General features: G+C 46.7%; 1 protein-coding gene across 1 annotated transcript in view; it reads left to right on the plus strand.

The window, feature by feature from the left end:
- Nucleotides 1-21,802, plus strand: part of pdm3 (POU-domain protein pdm3) — a 94,689-nt gene that overhangs the window by 2,168 nt on the left and 70,719 nt on the right. Inside the window, exon 2 of the mRNA XM_084595539.1 lies at nucleotides 21,367-21,459. Coding sequence (XP_084451665.1) covers nucleotides 21,372-21,459 — 88 coding nt within the window. The 5' untranslated portion in view covers nucleotides 21,367-21,371. The remainder of the gene's footprint in view (nucleotides 1-21,366; nucleotides 21,460-21,802) is intronic.

Consider the following 21,802-nt stretch of genomic DNA (forward strand, 5'->3'; position numbering starts at 1 on the left):
TACAGCAAGAACAGCTCCTCAGTTCCCAGTGAATGTTGTGTGTGTTGGGGCAGGTGGGTTCAGTGCACACATCACGGAGTAAGATAAGACAGGAGCGCCGACTCTGGTGCGCTGCAATGCATTCGGCGTAGGCAGATTTTGCTACACAAACGGTGAGCCCACGTCCAGTGCTCTCTCCCTCTGCTCCTCGTTTCTCGCCGACTCGGCTTTGGTTATGCTTTCCTCCTCTCCCTATTCTCCTTGTAGAAAGAGACAAAATTTTGTTCTACCTCTCGAGTGTGTTGTGAAACGAAATGCTCCCAAGCTTGATCCAGGCGACTGCGTGAGCGTCGCGAACAGCGGGCGGAGAGCAGACGGAGTGGTAGCTTTGCGCATCGTCTGCTAGCCGGAAAATGCACAACTGGAATCGTGATCATCATTTTGCATACTCCAATCTGCATCTTTTCTCTGCCAATGTCGTTTTTATTTTGTCGTCTGCATATTCCCTTGAGAATGATTCAACGGGGCATGCAGACGACAAACCACACAACGAGACCACCAGTATGCAGACGGTACGGCACACAGCATGGCAGACGTGGTAGGAGCGCATTCTGTGCACTGTTTTTTTTTTTTTCATATGGCTGGTGGGGTAGGCGATCAAGTGTTTTGTCGTTGGCTGTAATTCAGGGTACGGTAAAGGAAACAAAAAAGTTCCCTTGTTTCGGCTACCATCTGATTCCAAGCTTTTCGAGCTGTGGAAGCGGAACATTCCCCAGATTGTCCGAAAATCAACTCAGAAGCACAGGGTGTGTGTGCGGCATTTCAAGGAAAAATTTCTGTCCCTGAAATTCTACAGCAGCTTTAAAGGACATGTGTTACTTGAGGAAGAAAAACGAGCTCACCAAGTTAAGGGCGCAATTCCCATTATATTCCAGCAAAGTCAAGAACCCAAAGCTGTTGTGCGCTCAGTATCAGGGGGAAAACTTGAAATGGCCTTTGTAATGCACAAAACAAAATTAGTCTATTAGAGTGGCCTAGCTACTCGCTGTTCTTGTGTGATCGGTGAACGTCTGTGCACACTGCAGTTTCTGGTTTCTTTTTGCTTTTTTTGGAATGAATAAACTACTTGCCCCTCGCTCATTTACAGCCATACCAAGTGGTTCGCTCTGCGGTGAACTATTTTTCTGCCACCGATGCTGCATCTACAACGTTTAAATATGGAAATTTAATAAACATGCAGATTATGTATGTGCTGTGCGATGTCAGCGCACATTCAAGAGCCCTAGGTGGCCGAAATTGATCCAGTACCATCCACTTCGGCCTCTGTTCGCCTATGTGTAGGCGTCAGACACTGAACTAATCTTAAAACTCACGACACTTCCATTCACAGGACGCAAGAGAAAACACAGAGATGTGAAACGCGGTCTCTGCATGGGGATCTTTGCATAGAGGAAGGAGTTAGTTGGACGCGGCAGGTGAGCTGTATGAAGCAGGCGAGTCGACTAAAAGAGATACTTGCCAGCGATGAAGATGCAGACAACACGATTTCAAGGGATATATTCCTGCGGCGATGCAGGCGATACGCAAGTGCAGTGACAGGAAGCAGACGACAGTCGCGGCGGCAGCACGGAACTGCTGGAGCGGTGGCGCCGTGGTGGCACGCTTCAACAGCGTCGACAATAAGTCCTAGCGCTATCTATCAGATCCGCAACCAAGCTTTCTCCGATCTAGCAAAATTGCGCCTTTCCCAAAAGCGGAGTCGGCACTCCTGTCTTATTCCATGAGTGTATATATAGCAGTGCCTCTGCTTTCAGTAACCAAAGGCTGGCTGAACGATTCTCTCTATAATTCCATTCAAATACAGCTTCGTGCCAAGTTAGGTACAGCCATGCTTTTTTAAACCAGACACTTTGGTGCCCAAGTGATACTGTCCATGAAGAGAGTTGTCTCTGAAAGTGAATTGTGAAGAAAAAATGTTCAAGAAATATAAGCATGCTATGGATTAGGCTGCTTGTTCTTTTTTTTTTCTTTTTTGCATTTTGATGGTCAGTGAAGCTGACATTAGACACCAGTGTGTGAGCTCTAAGCCTTCGTAACCAACATATTTGAAATATGGTGCTGCTGCTCATGTCTACGTATGATGTGCTGCATGGTGTCTCATGGCTGAATGACCTAACTCCTACTACAGTTGTGTTTGTTGACAGCTGCTGAATTATAGCCTTTCTAGGTAGCACAGATTGCAGAGAGTTTTTATTTAGAGGCATTTGTGCGGTACAGAGAATGGTAAAGGGCATCAACTAGGCAGTGTGCATGAGCATGAAACCATTAAAGAAAACGGCCATCGGTTAGTTACTTGCATTCCTCTATTGTCCTACACTATTGCAGAAAATGAAACCTCTCTTTCAAGCTGTAAAGATTTTGCACTGGTCATCATCTGCATTAACATAAAAAAATGCATGGCCTCATTGAGCTGCATACATCTTCCTTATGTCCATTGCCCAAAAAATGATTTTTCATATCAGGGAGGCATAATATATATGGAAAAAGTTTGATTGTTCTGTTAATGTAAGTCATATTAACAAGGGACAGCTGTTAAGGGCTGTGCAACTAAAGCGACTGACATTGAGGATTTGCTGTATCTTACAGTAAACACCAAAGACCACAATAGGTGCCAAAAAATGTTTGTATGTTTCTCCTCCCAAAATTTTATTTTCTTTTTGATGCTGTTTGGTTTCTGTTTTAGCAGCCGAACGATGATTGTGATGCGTAAGGAGTGCTCATGCCATGTGAGGCAGTGGGTTAGCCAGAACTATTATTGAGGGGAAGTGGGGGGGAGGGGTATACACAGCTGGTCAAAAAAATTGGGCAAAAAAAGGCTGAAATGATGGAGGGGACGTAGAGCTCTGAATACTTCTGGGGGCGATCTAACACCAAAATGCCCCCCATGACTATGTCTATGATGTGAGGCATGAAGAAAACCGCAGATTAATTGCTGGCTCTTGGTTTTATTTCACCACATGTTTCAAGAGCCGAAATAAGGAAAAGCAGCGTATGAGTGTTTATTTTGCACTTTATTTTTTCATGCATCTTGTGACCTGAACACTTAATTTTTGCACATCACTGCCATAGTTCAGTAGATGAAACTCATGAGAGAAGATATACAGTTATAAATTATTTAGCAACTGTAAGCGAATAGCATGTGGTGGTTCATGTTCTGTAATGTAAAGAACATGTATCTAAAATGATGTGTCTATGGTCCTTTAATAACAGGATATGGTAGACTGTATTGTAAATTTTTAAACCTGAAACATAGCTTCATTACTGAACATTTTCTTTTTATTTCTAGAACAAGTGATAGCAGCGGTGCTGAGAGCTTGGGGGTGTGTAACCCTGAGTTACGGTTAATATTTGGTTCACAGGAAGGGAAAGGCGCACCGTCTGTCACACTTGTTTCTGTGGACACAACCGTGCTGTAAGGGAAGGAAGGAAAGTGGAAGGGGAGAAAGAGGAGCAGTAGTGGAAGGCTGCGGAGTAATTTCGACCACCTGCACTGTGCACTGATATCGCACAGCACACAGACGCCTCTTCGTTTCGCCTTCATCGAAATGCAGCTGCCAGCGGTCAGGATCGAACCCGGGTACTCCGGCACAGTGGTTGGGCATCTTAACAACTATGCTATCGAGGCAGGGTGCCAAGTTATGGTTCAAAGATGTTTTCCAGCATGTGCTCATTATCACAACCTTTTAGTCCAGGCTTTGTTTTGTGGAGCTTGTATGCATGTTTAAGCAGGCGCTGTGAAATGAAGGGAAATATGTCACATGTCCTGTTGAGTTTGTGCCATGCATACTTTTGGCAATCGAAATTGACATCGCCTATTTTGTACTAGTAAATGATGTGAAGGAAACATAAAGGAATATTACATCTTGACACATTTCGGGATGTCAAGCAAGACATCCAGGAAAAAAAAATCTGACTCTAATTTGAAACATTTGTTGCCACGCGAACATACCTTGCATATCTTAGTTTTCCTTTTCTATCTTTCTCTTCTCTTGCTTCCAAAATTCTCTCTTTTTCAACTAGGCAAAGCTATTTCGTTGACTATCAAGCTGATCGAATGGGTGGCCAGCAGGATTGGCAAGTTTTCTGGGAATAAAAGTGACAAAAACAGCGCTTGTATTGTGTACTTCTTTGTTCATCGTCTCTGTTCGCTCTGTATACAGTCATGCCTTGTGAATATGGACACTTTGGTTTCCGACCAAAACTGTCCATAAAGCGAGTTATCCATAATACCGAGTCATGAATAAAAAAAAGTATTTTATTGAGAAAAAAAGGATTGTATTAACGACTGCTTTTGTACATAACGGCGTGCACTGGACTCAAAATTTCACAGAACACCGGCAATTTTGAGTGCATTATCCTTGTCATTGTTGTCTTCGAAAAATTGTAGTGCAGTCTGAAGCAACTCGCGTACCACGACACCCGTGATGGTGGGCTTTGTGTTGGTCGAACTTTCGAGCACGAACTCCTCACTGGCCAATGAATCAGCGTCCGATTCTGTACTCATCGCCACTTCCGAAATGGCCTCATCACTGAGCAAAGTAGCTGCTAAGCAGCTGCTTGAGGTTCTCCTGAGGCGAGGAAACAGCTGAGCTGTCGATACTAGTCCCTCACGGCTTGGATTGACTGAGGTGGCTTTTGCCGCTTGTATTCACAGATTTTTTCGCACCTATGTTCAGCTCTGTTCTTTTGCGTTTAACTCCCGCCATGCCAAAAGCCAGACTCAAGTTGAGGGTTACAGGCTCCTGATGCTTTGCACTTTTTTGCCTAGTTAACCTTTCTGCCTTTCCGTTCTTCTGATTCTTTATTTTTTTGCCTTCTACTGCTTCCGTAAGGAAGCAAAGGAGTCAAGTTGGCAAGCTGCTATGCAGAGGGCTATCGAGTACCCATCTTGGCGCCATTTCTATTTGTTCCTATAAAACAAACACTGCAAGCTGAAGTACAGTTTAGAACGATGGCTAGCCGACTACGAAGAGCTCAGACCTTGTCAAGGCCGCATCGTTGACTCAAAGTGAGGGCGACATGCGGACCGCCGGGGGTGCAAAATGTGGCAGTTCGGCAGCGTGACGGGGATGAAAATCAGGAGTATGAGAGGGAAGCGCGTCCAGGGCGGGATGCCCGGTCCTGGTTACGTGTTCGTACGTCACCTGTCTTTTGTCGCTCTACTTTGTGAGTGTGTCTTAACTCTCACCAAAAAGCGTTAACGGCTTCATGGAACACACGTTGTGCTTTGGGAAAGAAAACTTCAGTTCCCACCGCCACTGTAGGCACTTGTCTTTCTTCCTCTCATTTCTGTCTTATGCTTTTACCGTTCTCTCTGTTCACGTTCAGCAGAATTTATTGCAACCACATGTCACTGTTTTCCCGACTGCGGCGGCACTTCCGCTGCACCCAGAAATCTCCTGGTGCCCCCCTTTTGGGGTCTTTCTTACGCTGACCCTCGGTTCGCTGTGCACATTCCTCTCCCTTTTGTGCCCCCCCCCCCCCCCCCTCCCCCTTCCCCCAACGGCGACACGACCGCTTTGGTTCTTTCCTACCCCACAGGACTCGTTCAAGGCATCCGGCTGTATCGGCTGTCGCGTAGGTTCGCGGGCGGCGCGCCCTTCTTTAACTTGCATTCGGACTCCTCTGCTTTTTTTCAAGCACTGTCCACATTAACGAGACAAAAATACATGGGCCCAAGTGGGCCATGTGCATTCTTCCCCTGTCCATTGTCCTGACAGCGAGTTTCCATATTCATCATCATCATCATCAGCCTGATTATACCCACTGCAGGGCGAAGGCCTCTCCCATATTTCTCCACTTAACCCGGTTCTGTGCTAGCTGCATCCACTTGACCCCTGCGAACTTCTTAATTTCATCCATCCACCTAACTTTCTGCCGCCCCCTGCTACGCTTTCCTTCCCTTGGAATCCAGTTTGTTACCCTCAGCTACCATCGGTTATCCTCTCTTTGCACTACATGTCCTACCCATGTCCATTTCTTCTTTTTAATTTCCATTAGAATGTCGGTAACGTGAGTTATTTCTCTGACCCACTCTGCACGCTTTCTATCTCTTAATGTTACCCCTACCATTTTTCGTTCCATAGCCCTCTGGGTTGTCCTCAACTTAAGTAGAACTCTCTTGGTTAGCCTCCACGTTTCAGCCCCATAGGTGAGTACAGGCAAGATGCAACTGTTGTATACTTTCCTCTTGAGCGATACCGGTAAGCTGCTAGTCATAATCTGCGAGTGCTTGCCAAATGCACTCCATCCCAATCGTATTCTTCTTGTTATTTCCTTTTCGTGGTCCGGGTCTGCGGTTACTACCTGTCCTAAGTAGACATATTCGCCTACTACTTCCAGTATTTCGCTACCTAATGTAAACTGCTGTTCCTTCCCGAGGCTGTTGAACATTACCTTAGTCTTCTGCATATTGATTTTCAAGCCTACCTTTCTACTTTTCCTGTCTAGGTCATCAATCATTATTTGCAGTTCATCCCCCGAGTTGCTTAGCAAGGCAATGTCATCAGCAAATCGCAGATTACTGAGGTATTCTCCATCTACCCTTATCCCTAACTGCTCCCATTCCAAGTCTCTGAATACTTCCTCTAAACAAGCTGTGAATAGTACTGGGGAGATTGTGTCTCCTTGCCTAACACCTCTCTTTATGGGAATTTTGTTACTTTCTTTATGCAGAACTATGGTTGCTGTGCAGCCGCTATATATATCTTCCATATATATATCTTCCATATTAACAAAGCATAAATGCATTGAAAAGGTTTCGTCCCCAGAAAAACTGTCCATAATTCGGGTCATCCTTATTAACGGGGCACGACTGTATTTTGTCAAGATGAACATAACCGAACTAGCCCAACCTACCATCCTACTGACAAAAACAAATCTGAAAAATAGCCAAAAATTTCGCAACTGGCGCAAACCCCCAAAAACGTCTTCATGGTGCGAAAAAGCTCAATTTTCATCTGTATTTTGCTGTGAAACCTGCATTAATGAATTTACCCTGGAAAAACAATATGTCGCTGTAATTTTGAAACCATAAAAACCTCCAGTCCATGCTCGCGATGTGGGTGCCTTCTTTTACGAGTTTTTATTGGTAGGCAATGCAGGATTTTAGTGAGGCTGGTCGCAGACTAGGTTAAGCAGAAACTCATAGGTTCTTCCATCAGCAAACGCCCTCCGTATAGTGAACTAGAAATATCATATTTATAGTTCATTATACTGGTTCGGCAATGAATAGGTGCCAGGCGCATGGTAGGGGGCAGACAGTGCGGATGTGGAGGAAGGCACGTGGAGGGAAGCACAGTTATCACTGCCACTTCTTTGCCTCACAGGAAATGGCATATCTGGGAATTTTCATGTGAAAGAATGAGCACCCAAAATTCAATAACTTAGTATAAATCTTTATCAAAATGACTGGCTGATATATATATATATATATATATATATATATATATATATATATATATATATATATATATATATATATATATATATTGTCACGCACTTCCCGCGGTCCTGTATTGAAGGAAGATGAGATTTGGCGGAAAAAGCAGAAGAGGACGAGGAAGCTGGGTCTGTCCGCTGTGGTGTGCTAATCTCCAGCGCATCCTAACATCTCTGTAAATAAACCTCGTAACAAGTGTGGTGGAGTTTGCGGGCTACAGATCACCACGGAACCTCTCCTACTTCGCCGATGCAGAAGACTTGCTAGGCTACCCCCCTACGGACGGACATGGCGCAAGCAGATGGTTCAATGCGGCCCACGCCAGCAGCTCAACCGACCACCGTACATCCTTATCGGGAACCTCGGCACTTCTATGGTAAGCCCGGGGAAGACGTGGATGACTGGCTCACCCACTACAATCAGGTGAGAAAATACAACTGCTGGGATGCAAAGACCAAGTTGGCGAACATAATATTCTTTCTTGAAGAAATGGCGCTAACGTGGTTTGACAATCATAAAGCATCCTTTACCACCTGGGATCGCTTAATGGAAGAAATGAGAGCGGGATTTGGTGATGCCGATGCTCAAAAAAAGAGCGCCGAACAGACTCTGGCTCAACGAGTGCAAGTACCGGGGGAGACCTGCACAACTTATATAGAAGTCCTCAAGTTATGCAGAATAGTTAATGCTCGGATGACTGAGGAAGACAGAGTGGGTCACCTCCTCAAAGGAATAGCGCAAGACATGTACAACTTTCTTATCTGCAAGGACGATTTGAATACCACTGCTGATGTAACACGACACTGCCGCACGTTTGAATCTTTGAAGCGACGCCGTATTATTCCGAAGTTTGGTCGGTTGCCTAATGTCACAACTGTCGCCAGTGTGGATGTGTCTGAAACGACGAGCATGGCAGATACACAATTCGACAGATCGTCCGCGAAGAGCTTCGGAGGCATCAAGATATTGGAGGCCACGTCAGACCCGTCTACAGTGGCACCTCTTCGGCAGATAATAGCCCATTTCTACCTGTTATGCTGCCTCTGTTACATCTCCTTCAGACACCCGATGCTCTGCTGCTCATCGCCCGAACATCCAGCCTCTCACCATCAACGCCTACAACAGCGAGCACTCTCGTCCTCCTCATCGATTACATCCAGAACATGAAGTGGTTAACCCAAGGGACAATGAGCCTTATTCATCGAATGAACGTGAGCCGCCAGTGTGCTATGCCTGTGGAATGATAAGCCACATTGCACGTTTTTGCCGCAACCGCCGTTCGTACCAGCAGTATCGTCGACAGTGGGTGAACTCCCATACAAGGTTTCCTGCTGACAATGATGATTCATATAGAAGAACACCTGGCCGGAATGAGTACAGAGCAACAGCTAGCCGACAAGTACGCAGAATGGCGCTGAACTGAAACGAATCACCGGCCTCTGACTGTAGCTTGACACGACCATCTCGGCGCCTATGACCCTCCCCTTCTCACCGACGACGGTCGCCACCTCCGGGAAACTAGTGAGTGCGGCCAATGGAGGTGAGGTCGCAAATGATTCTAGCTTACCCATGCCTCTGCCTGTTTCGATGTTAAAGAACCGAATTGAAGTGTTTGTGGACGGTGTACGTGCTATGACATTGTTTGACACAGATGCAACCATTTCTATTATAAGTCTCGCTTTTAAAAACTGCCTTGTTCGTAAAATTATGTTTGCTTGGGATAGTGCGACGACATTGTGCGGTTTTGATGGCTAACCGCTTAACCCACTTGGAGTCTGTTCCATGAATCTTGTTATCGCCAGCCACACATTCTGAACTGAATTCGCAGTACTTGCGCGATCAACGCATGACGTAATTCTTGGACTCGATTTTCTGGAGCAATGTGGGGCCACTCTCGACTTTCGCAACGGAAACATTTCTGTGAGCACTCGAATTGAATCTGCTTTGCATGAAAATTTGCGGACCAATCCTAGCACGCTTTCGGTTTCGGACAATATAGTCATTCCTGCCATGTCAGCAGAGTTTATACAAGTTGTTAGTGCAAGCTGTGCCAGTGATGCGTTCGACGCTGTGGTTGAACCACTCACCCTCAACTGTGCGAAGAAAAGTATTCTGATTCCCCGCTGCGTCATCTCAGTCATGAATGGCCATTCTTCTTTGTGGACTAACTGCTCTAACGAACCTGCTGTATTACCACGTGGTCTAAAACTTGCCAACTTTGACAGACACTTTTCAATCAGTGGCAGTGCTCAGCACAGACAATTCTCAGCCCACCGCATGCTCAGAAGTAGATGAGACAAAATTTCTTGCCATGATTAACAAATCCCTGCCCACAAGTGACCGCCACAATTGAGTGGAAGTTCTGGCGAGACATACTGCGGCTTTTGATTTCTCTCGGGACTCGCCACCACGGATTCCCATTTCCCGTACTCAGCACCGAATCAATACTGGGACTGCTGATCCAATCCGTCAGAAGCCTTATTGTGTATCCCCATCAGAGCGCCAAACAATCGAAGAACAAGTTCATGATATGCTGCACAAGGGCATGATTCAGTAATCGTCTAGTGCGTGGGCTACCCCTGTGATTCTAGTCAAAAAGAAAGATGGCACATGGCGATTTTGTGTTGATTATCGACGGCTGAATACTGTTACCAAGAAGGACGTGTATCCCCTGCCACGTATTGATGACGCCATTGATTGCTTACATTCCGCCTCTTATTTTTCCTCAGTTGACCTGCGATCAGGCTATTGGCAGAGTCCCATGCACCCGAAAGATAAAGAAAAGATGGCATTTATCACCCCAGAAGGGCTGTATGAATTTAATATGATGCCGTTTGGATTATGCAATGCTCCAGCCACGTTTGAAAGATTCATGGATACAGTTTTGCGCGGTCTGAAGTGGCACATTTGTATGTGTCGATGTAGTAATATTCGGGACTACATTTCGTGAACACAACAGTCGATTAGAGATTGTCTTGGAGTGTATTGAGAAAGCTGGTCTTGTACTCAATTCCAAGAAATGTCGTTTTGGAGAATGCCAGACAGTGGTATTGGACATCTCGTAGACAAGGATGGAGTCAGGCCTGATCCGAAAAAAATTGAAGCTGTCACTTGTTTTAGACCACCGAAATTGTTAAAACAGCTCAGGAGTTTTTTGGGGCCTTGCTGCTATTTCCGGTGTTTTGTTCCAAACTTTGCTGACCTAGCATATCCCCTTACTTGTCTTCTGCAAAAAGATGTACCTTTCAAGTGGACTGCCGATTGTGACTCCGCCTTTCGTCACTTAAAATTTATTTTGACATCAGGACCTGTACTACGCCACTTCTGTCCATCAGCTCCAACAGAACTTCACATCGACGCCAGTGCAGTTGGAGTTGGTGCTGTGCTCATTCAGTGCCACAATGGCGATGAACATGTCGTTGCATATGCAAGCCGTTCTTTGAGCAAGGCTGAGCGTAATTACACAGTAACTGAACAGGAATGCTTAGCTGTTGTATTTGGTGTGCAACGGTTTAGGTCATATCTTTATGGATGTGCATTTAAAATTGTGACGGACCATCATTCCTTATGTTGGCTTGTAAACCTTCGTGACCCCTGTGGACGCCTTGCGCGGTGGGCTTTGCGCCTTCAAGAATTCAATTTTACTATGTCTTTTAAGAGTGGTCGTAAGCATGATGATGCTGACTGCCTATCACGGTTGCCACTTGAAACTACTGATTGCGACAATGAGATCTTGGATGAATATAAAGCTGCTATCTCTCCAAGTTTCCCCGATGTTGGTGAATCCAAGATTGCGCAGCGGAACGACGAGTTAGCGCCGCTTTTTGATGCAGCAAGTTCCCGGAACCCTAGGACCTCATTCTGCATTCGTGACAGTGTACTATACAGGAAGAACTACTCGTCAGTAGGTGCGCGGCCTTTTCTGGTAGTTCCTACAAGTCTTAGGTGTCAGGTTCTTCGGGTAATGCACGACGATACCACAGCTGGACACTTGGGTTTCGCACAGGACTAAGGAACGTTTTTATTGGCCGAAGATGCATCAAACTACTCAACGTTATGAGGCCGCTGCCTCCAGTGCCAGCGTTTCAAGCACCCAACCTGCTCTCCGCCGGGTCATCTACAGCCTATAACGCCACCACGAACCCCATTCGAACAGGCGGGAATTGACCTTCGAGGACCGTTTCCCCGTTCCTCCAACGGAAACCGCTGAGTCATAGTGTGCGTAGACTACCTTACGCGGTACTGTGAAACTGCTGCTATACCGTCAGCCACTGCTTCTGACGTCTCGGCGTTCTTTCTACGGTCCATCATTCTTCGATATGGGCCGCCTCGTGTATTAATAAGCGATCGTGGCCGACAGTTTACAGCAGAAGTTGTAGAAGTTCTTCGCCTCTGCTCATCCCATTTTCGCAAACCCACAAACAAACGGTCTTACCGAACGCACCAATGAGACGCTTAGCAATATGCTCGCAATGTGTGTCAACTCCCGCCACAAAAACTGGGATGAAGTCCTTCCGTTTATAACATACGCATTTAACACTGCTAAGCATAAAACAACAGGCTACAGTACATTTTATTTCTTTATCTTTATGCACGACCTCCACGAAGCACTTTGGACACGTTTTTGCCTTTCTCACTCCCTGCTTAAACTTCACTAGCGCATACTCTCTCTTTGGCTGAAAAAGCTTGTCGACTCGCTAGACTTCGCACTCTAGCCTCCCAGGAACGCTACAAGCAATGCTACGACAAGCGTCATCAAGATGTTAATTATGCCTCTGGTGACTTGGTGTAGCTTTGGACGCCATTGCATAAGCACGGCTTGTCCCAGAAACTGTTGCACCACTATACTGGCCCTTTAGTTGTACTGGAACGCCTCAGCGCAGTAAACTTTGTAGTCTCTCGCCTGACCACCCAAGGGCGTCGTTCTCGGAAGACTCAAATAGTCCACGTGGCCCGCATGAAGCCCCTCTATCAACGTGACGAGCCTTGACTCGCCCAGCGGGCATCGTCTGCGAAGGGGGCACTGTCACGCACTTCCCGCGGCCCTGTATTGAAGGAAGATGAGGTTTGGAGGAATAAGCAGAAGAGGACAAGGAAGCTGGGTCTGTCCGCTGTGGTGTGCTAATCTCCAGCGCATCCTAACATCTCTGTAAATAAACCTCGTAACAATATATATATATATATATATATATATGGGTGTTGTAGTTTCACACCAACGCTTGGTGACTCGACGGTGACAAAGACGACGAGCGTATGTCGAAAAGGCACGTGCTAAGAAGAAGGCAGCAGACAAAGAAGAAGACACAAGAGACTGACGCGCTAGTTAAACGTTCGACCAGAACACCGACCTCAGACTGAACATACTCTTACATTTGGTGGAGGCTGCTCTTCGTTCCCTCCTCTCACGCTGGAGTTTCGCAGCCGCACACTCGCTCCGCCATCCGCTATGCCTGAGGCAACAAGCCAGACTGCCACTCCATGCTCGACTGCTCCCACCGCTCCTTCTACCATCCTGTGCTCTGGTGGGCTTCGCCAGCATGACCTCAGCTTCTTCAGTGGCGCAGGTGACCAGGATGTGGATGATTGGCTATCCTCGTACGAACGAGTAAGCGCCTACAACAAGTGGGACGATACCACCAAGTTGGCCAACGTCCTCTTTTACCTCACCGATGTAGCCAATATATGGTTCTGCAACCACGAACCCGACCTGCCCACCTGGTCGGCCTTCAAAACGAGCTTTTCCGAGGTGTTCGGTCGCCTCACCGTGCGCAAACTGCGCTCCGAACAACGCCTTGAAGCCAGCACTCAGCATCCTGAGGAAACATTCACCAGTTACATAGAGGACATTGTGGATCTTTGTAAATGTGTTGATCCTTCAATGTCCGAAGCTGACAAGATCACCAAAATCCTGAAGGGAATCTCCGACGATGCCTTTCAAATGTTAACGACTAGAAACCCGCAAACCGTCGTTGAAATGGTTCAGCTGTGTCAGAATTACGACGTCCTCAAGAGGCAACGAGCTTCTACTCAGCGTTCTCAAGTGAACAATAGGTTATTCGCGCCTCCGATAGCATGTGGCCTCGCTTCTGAACCACCTTCTCTCCTTTCCGAGACCAAGGCCTTTATACGGGTTATACGGGAGGAAGTGGCTCGCCAACTGTCGCTCCTCCCTGCTTCTGCCGCAACCACCCCATCGCTAGATCCTGCATTTCGACGCACCATCCAGGAGCAAGTTGCAGAAATTTTACCGCCAAGCTCTCAAATTACGCCTGTGACAGCCCCGCTAACGTACGCCGCTGTTGCTGCCAGACCACCACCCTGCCCTGTCGCGTATGCTGCACCGTTACCACCGCCACCACCTCCGCCCCGCCCTTATCTGCCTCCTCGACGTCGGGTCAACAATCCATGGCGGACCTCCGACAACCGCCCAATCTGTTATTCATGTGGCGTTCCTGGCCACGTCGCCCGGCTTTGTCGCCAGCGCGTGGGGTCGTACCGCAATGGCCCCCATCTGTACAGTTCCAACTACAGTTCAAACTATGAACCTTCCCCTCCCCCTGTCGCTGCTGGCACCTCTATGGACTCATTTTATCCTGACCGCTTCTCCTACTTCTCTCATCGATTGCCGTCTCCCCGCCGTCGTTCCCTCTCGCCACTGCGCCGTTGCTCTCCTGCTGGCCCGGAGGAAAACTAACAACCGCAGTTCCGGAGGCAAGAACTGCGTTTTTTTCTACTTGTGCAAGTCCTCAGTCTTCCCCGGCCAACGTTATCGAAGTGTTTGTTGATGGCATCGCAGTTCTCGCGCTTGTGGACACTGGCGCTGCTGTGTCTGTTATAAGTGCCAACCTTTGTCGCCGACTTCGTAAAGTTACGACGCCTGTTTCGAAATTTTTTCTCCGAACTGCCAGCTCGCATCGCACTCAACCTCTTGCGGCGTGCACAGCTCGAATTGTTATTCAGGGTGTTTTGTACGTCGCCGAATTTCTTGTGCTGTCTCACTGCTCTCACGAACTGATTCTGGGTTGCGACTTTCTTACCAGCCATCATGCGATTATTGATTGTGCCCGAGCCAGCATCGAATTGTCTTCGCTTTCACCTGCCGCCTCGTCCGACACACCTCTCCACGTCGACAAGATAACCGTGGCCGAAGATACTGACATCCCCGTCTGCTCTACCGTCCTCGTGTCCATTTCCTCCGCCTGCTTTTCCGATTCGATTGTTCTTTTCACTCCGACTCATTCCACGAATCGTCGCCATTGTTTAGTCCTGCCTTTCGCCCTTCTGACCTTCTGTGGTGGCTACAGCACCATGTACGTTTCTAACCCGTTTTCTTGTCCGTCAACGCTTCTTCGTGGAGAACGTCTTGGTCATGTCGAGTCCTTTGACGATGCTAAGACATATGACGTCTCAGAAGACCCAGCCCAACTTCAGCTCAATGCTATCGACTTGCCTGCCTTTGTACAGAACGACAACTCCACTTCAGCTTTTTCTGGCTGTCTTGATGCCAGTCTTTCAGCTGATCAACGCGACCAGCTCGTCAGCTTGCTTCGGCGCTTCCGTTCCTCATTCGACTTTCCTTAGACATCTTTGGGGCACATATCCGTTGTCACTCACTGCATTGACACCGGTACGCACGCCCCGGTATGCCAGCGCCCTTATCGCGTATCGGCTGCAGAACGTCAAGTTATCACCGAGCACGTTAATGACATGCTTCAGCACGGCGTCATCCAGCTTTCACACAGCCCTTGGGCTTCTCCAGTTGTTCTCATGGTGGTATATGATGGCTCTATCCGGTTCTGCGTTGATTACCGGCGATTGAACAAGATAACGCAAAAGGACGTGTACCCCCTTCCACGTACTGATGACGTGCTCGATTGCCTTCAAGGTGCCGAATTCTTTTCATCTCTAGACCTGCGCTCGGGCTAAAAACCGCTTTTGTGACACCTGACGGTCTCTATGAATTTAACGTCATGCCGTTTGGATTGTGCAATGCGCCAGCCACCTTCGAGTGCATGATGGACACAATTCTGTACAGACTCAAGTGGCATGACTGTCTTTGTTACCTGGACGATGTTGTCGTATTTTCAAAAGATTTTAAGTCACATTTGGACCGTCTCGAGCGTGTGCTAGTGGTTGACTGATGCCAGCCTGCAACTAAATTTGAAAAAGTGCTGCTTCGGGGCTCGCCAGCTTCCTATACTGGGACACGTTTCCAAAGACGGTGTTCGTCCAGATCCTGCGAAACTCCGTGCAGTAGCTGAGCTTGCACGGCCAACTTCCCTAAAGGAGCTGCGTAGTTTTATCGGGCTGTGCTCGTATTTTCGTCGCTTCGCCTGCAATTTCGCTTCGATCATCTCGCCACTGACTGAGCTCCTTGCCGGTGACGCCATTCTTTCGTCTTGGACGTCCGACTGTGATGAGGCCTTTTCGACGCTTCGGTGCCTTCTAGTGTTGCCTCCGATTCTCCGCCATTTTGACCCTGTGGCATCTACCGAAGTTCACACTGATGCCAGCGGTGTAGGTCTTGGCGCTGTCTTTTCACAGCGAAAGCCCGGCTACCCAGAGTACGTTGTTGCTTATGCCAGCCGCACCTTAACAAAGGCCGAAAAAAATTATTCTGTAACCGAAAAGGAGTGCTTGGCCATCATTTGGGCCATTGGAAAGCTCCGCCCATATTTCTACGGTCATCCCTTTTCAGTTTTTACGGACCATCACACACTTTGCTGGTTGTCCACCCTTAAAGATCCATCCGGCCGTCTTGCTCATTGGGCCCTCCGCTTACAAGAGTACGACATTCAGGTCACCTACCAGTCTGGCCGTAAGCATTCTGATGCCGACGCCCTAGCTGTCTAGGTCACCTCTTTAATGCAGCTCTGACTCGACAGCTATCACCATAGGTGACTCATCTTCACTAGATATTGCCGACATGCCCAATGAACAAAGGCAAGACCCTTGGATCGCTTCTATTCTCACGCTTCTATCTACACCTTCTCTGCGCCCAGCTTCTCGAATGCTTTGCCGCCAAGCTCGTCATTTTGCCATCCGCGACGGTATGCTTTACCGCCGAAATTACCTTTCCGACGGCCGCAAGTGGCTCCTTGTGATTCCTCGGCACCTCCGTTCGGAAATATGTGTTGAAATATGTGTCGGAGTGTTGAAAACTTACACTCGTCTTCGCCTCCGGCTATTACTGGCAGGGTATGTACCGCTTCGTGCGTCATTACGTCCACGCATGCCAGGAATGCCAGCGCTGCAAAAACCCTCCACATCACTCCACCGTTCCGATGCAGCCCTTGCCCTGCCCCAGCCGGCCATTCGACCATGTGGGTATTGATCTTTACGGGCCACTACGTCATTCCATCTGGTAACCATTGGGTCATCGTGGCTGTTGACCACCTTACCCGCTATGCAGAAACATCTTCTTTACCTTCTGCGTCGGCACCGGACGTTGCGTCTTTCATCCTGCACCATCTCGTTCTGTGCCACGGTTCACCTAATGAATTGCTCAGTGACCGTGGCCGTGTTTTTCTTTCCGAGACCGTTGAAGCCCTTCTTCAGCAGTGCCGCATTGTCCACCGTTCTACCTCAGCCTACCATCTGCAGACAAATGGCATGGCGGAACGTTTTAACCACACCTTGAGTGGCATGCTGGCCATGTATATCGGGTCCGACCACTCAAACTGGGACCGGATTCTCCCTTTCGTCACGTACGCTTATAATACTGTCATTCAAAGCACGACCGGCCTCTCCCCCTTTTTTCTTCTATACGGCCGTGAACCCACCTCAACTATGGACACGGTACTCCCTTATCACCCTGACACTTCCGAATCGACCACCGTCTCTCAAGCGGCAGCATATGCAGAAGAATGTTGCCAGTTGGCCCGATACTTTACAACCCAGAACCAAGGTCACCAGCAGTTCCTTCGCGCACCGTCTTGTCCAGCTCCTTCATACAGCACAGACTCCCTCGTGTGGCTTTGGGTTCCTGCCACCCCCTCCGGCCTCTCTACCAAACTTGCTTCCAGATATCATGTCCCATATCGGGTTATTTGCCAGACCTCTCCGATGAATTACGTTATAGAACCACTTGCCCCGACACCGGATATGCATCGCCGCGGGCGTGAAACAGTTGACCGCCTCAAGCCCTGTTGTGACCCGCCTGTTTTGTCGACACCATGAGTCGGCAGGATGCTTCCGTTTTCTCTGGGGATAATTGTAGTGTCACATCAACGCTCGGCGACTGTCGACAGTGACAAAGACGATGAGCATATATCGAAAAGGCGTGTGTTACGAAGAAGACGGCAGACAAAGAAGAAGACGCAAGAGACTGACGCGCTAGTTAAACGTTCGACCAGAACCCCGACCTCAGACTGAACGTACTCTTACAATATATATATATATATATATATATATATATATATATATATATATATATATATATATATATATATATATATATATTGGGGGGATACAAAATGACTAGAAACAAAAAGTCTTTACCAGGTAAAATATCACAACTCACGTTGTACAACAAATATACAGAATAAAACAAAAGCACATGTCACATACTTCAGCTTCCTTAACTCAGGTGTAAATATCGCTGTTAAATCTTGGTGCCATATCATGCAGCATTTAAACTGTAAAGGATAACCACATTGTCTTGAGGATAACCACAAGGAGTTGGTTGGCCATTCCGTTATAAGTCACTCTGTCAGTTTTACTGACAACTTTCATTAACATTGAGTCTTTGTCAGTGCCACTGTTAATCTCTGTATTAACTGATTAAACTTTAAAAACAGAAAATGATAGGTTGAGAAAACTCAATATCACACGACACGAATTTTTTCCGAAATAAACGTCGCCAAAAAGTAGCCAAGTCGGCAACCAAAAATGCTTGTCGCCAGATGCCTGTAAAGGTCACCAGTTTTGCGAGAAGTCATGGCAACCGTGGTGCCCGTGGCTAGCACATTTCTCACCCCTTGTGATATTGGAGGTCTTCATGGTCTCACATGTGAGTTTACCTGTATGTCAAGGTAACAGTTTCATGTCATGCTAATGCAGATGGCATATGCATCCTCCACTGTGCATGGCGAGTGGTTAATTTCACCTGTGTGTCCTGGCAGTGCAAGCTTTCTTTTTTCTTTATTTCAATACAGTATTCACACTTAGTCCAATTTGATCCACATAGATGCTATTTATAGTGAATAGAAGCCTGTAAGGCTGATCTTCCTTTTTCCATGTCATCTATACAAGCCATGGCCAGTTGTCTGCTCTGATGCATTACATTCTTGTGCGGCCTTGATGGCTCAGTGATGAGGGCGCTTGGTTGCTGAACCCAAGGACGCGACTTCGGTCCCGGTCATAGAAGCAACTTTTCGCAGAGGCAAAAAGCAAGGCGCTTGTGTACAGTGTGGTGTCAGTGCACATTAAAGAACCCCCAGAATTTTCGGAGTCGTCAGCTATAGCATTTCTCATAGCCTGAGCTGCTTGGGATGTTAAACGCTAAACTAAACCAAACCAACATTCTAAATGGCTTCACTGGTGTCATATTTAGGATGAAGTAGACCTGCAGCATTCTGTAGCACTGTGTCCACTCAAGTCATGTGCTCTCTGAGCATGTAATTTTAGCAGCATTTTTTGCGATGTTGGCATTGTTTTGAATCCAAGCAAACATTTTAAATGTGGTAACCTTTGTGCCAGACAGTGGGAAATGCCACCCTGAGGTGGTATAGTACGGGCACTTTTGGAGTGTGGCCTTTAATCATAAATGTTTGGTGAGGGCTCGGCTTTGAGAGAGTTCATGATTTGGTATCTGTGTTGAAATTGGTGTATGTGTCCAGTAAAGAAAAATCGAGAGGGCTACTTTGAAGAAAAAAAAAAATAATTAACTGATGTCTGCAAAAGATACAAAGATACCCAATTTTTGGCTGCATATTTTATTCTTCATAATGATGAGTTCAAGATTACTCTAGACGAATCACCACATGTTATTTGCCTGTGTTTGCTAAAGGATATATAATCAAATTTCTGCTCTCACCTGGTTTGGCTTCAATAGCCGAGCAGTGGTTAGGACATCAAAGTTAACTAGGTCACATGAGGGATATAATTGCAATGAATTTTTCCTTCATTGTTTTAACTCACTACAAGGGTAGTGGTGGATGGAGTGAAGCAAATTTGATAGCTTCACTGCATTTTGCCAAAGAGTTCTTCTCAGTGCAATAGAAGCCCAGTATGTTGCATCACTTGCACGAAGGAGGCCTTGAACGAACTGTCATATTGCTTTTCTGTCTGCACCACTCATATACTTCACTGTATATGTAGTTTCATTCTTTGCAACTTGTCCAGTTTAGAAGTACAGCTGAACCCCATTATAAGAGACATGGATGTAACAGACCATTGGGTATAAGAGACACTATTAACCCAAAATTAGACCTTTTTTTTTAACAGACATTGGATTTAAAAGACAATTAAATTAGCCTTAAAGCTTGGTACACAGTCTTGCTTGTAACAGACATTTTGACATTAGATGTGGCACCATCCATCACCAGGTTCAGCAGCGGCTACAGTGAAAACAAAAGGAGACACTCCTGTGCCGTCATTATTAATTATAACTTACGCAAACAAAGAGCAGGTCAATCAGCTATGAAATGACTAAAAGAAGCACCTGCAGTGGGAATGCAATGCAGAGAAGCTCTTCAGTCTTGCCACGAAGAGCAAAAGTGCGAGTGCATATGTGAGCATGAAGAATATAGTGCAAGTTGTCTATTACGTTGCATTTCTGTATGAGCGACAAATTTATCTGGCAAATGAAAAGAAAATGCTCAGCTGCTGCCGCTGACATAAACAAGTCATTGTGCCAAGAAAGCCAAGACCAAAAAAAATGACATAAAAACAGAAGTGGTTCTGCTCTGGAGAGGAGAAATAAACTGCTCTGTTTGCTATTCAACCAGTTTCAACTCCACTCAGAAATGGCTCGTTTGCTTTTTATTTATTTTTCACCCGAGTAGCGACATTCATAGACTTTTATTCACAGCCGCTGTCGAACAAGCATAAATTTCTGAGGGATATTTCTGCCGGTGATGTTTTATAGTTTTGGTCGCTTCTAGCACCTTGGTGGTAAGCTGGCTACTTTTACGATTTTGTGGAGCTTTTATTCTTATAGTGTTACGAGACACATAGCTTAGTTGCGAATCGCTAGTTGCGGTGCCACGTCACATCATGATCGCACTTTGCAATCGCTGCAAACATAGTTTGCCAACATATACAGCTTTGGCACATCAGCCATGAGGCTCTTGGCCTTATTTTCAAGCTGGGACAAGCTGTGTTGAACAGCATCGATGCAGCTATGAAGCAGACCAAGATTTACAACTAGTTCAGCATTAAATAAATGTAAGAAAGTTGCGAGGTGTGGTCAGTGTGGTGGTCCACCAAGCAAATGCAGTATGTAAATGAAAGCTATAATAATGCTATCGCGACATGATGTAGCCTTCTTTTTTATGTATTTTAGCCGTAGGATGCCTGTGCTGAAATAATGTCTGGTTAGAAAACGTAAACGTGGTACACTGCATATAAGGGATCTCTCATATAAGAGACAAAAACTGCTCCCCAGTGCATGTCCCTTATAAAGGGGTTCAACCCATGTTAGAGGAGCTATTCGGTCGTTGCAACAGGAACTAGTAAGACAGTTTAGCATTGTGCAAAAAATGTCTAGCTGTTGATCATTGCTTACATTGTCAGGAAATGCACTTGCCTAAAAATTTATACAGCTGCATCCCACGCTACGTAGCGAGAGAACTGCTTGAGAAGGCAGTTTCTGCTGTGATGTCTGACTGGACAGGTGCTGTGGCAGCCTGGTGATGGTGGTACTTCCCTCGAACTCTGTGCAGGCGGCATGCAGCCGGCGCCTCGCCAGCTGGTGGCATTGGCAAGCCACCATGAGGCGGCCAAGAGGCATCCGGATGCCCTTCAGCCACAGCAGGGTGAGGCCAGTAATGCCACTCTGTCGCTTCCACTTGCTCACTAGCTGACACTGTTTGCTTTCAAACTAGTCGATACCTTGTGACATTACGTAATAAAAGAAAAAGAGCATAAGGTTAAGCACTTTATGCCCTATTATAAGTGTTACTGCTGAGTTTTTTCAGGTTGATTTGCATTGATATTCCACTAAAACAGGTTCAGTGGTAAGGTATTTTATTACTCCACTGTGCATTGCTGCACAGGTCGATGTGGGTACTGACAAGGTGTGGCCTTGCACAGGAGTGCAGGGCAGCATCATGGCAACAGTAGGGCACACTAGATGTTTGCTGCACCCATTCTTCCTGC

The sequence above is a fragment of the Amblyomma maculatum genome, chromosome 2, assembly GCF_055883805.1.
Source record: "Amblyomma maculatum isolate TAMU_Amacu chromosome 2, ASM5588380v1, whole genome shotgun sequence".
Lineage (NCBI taxonomy): Eukaryota > Metazoa > Arthropoda > Arachnida > Ixodida > Ixodidae > Amblyomma > Amblyomma maculatum.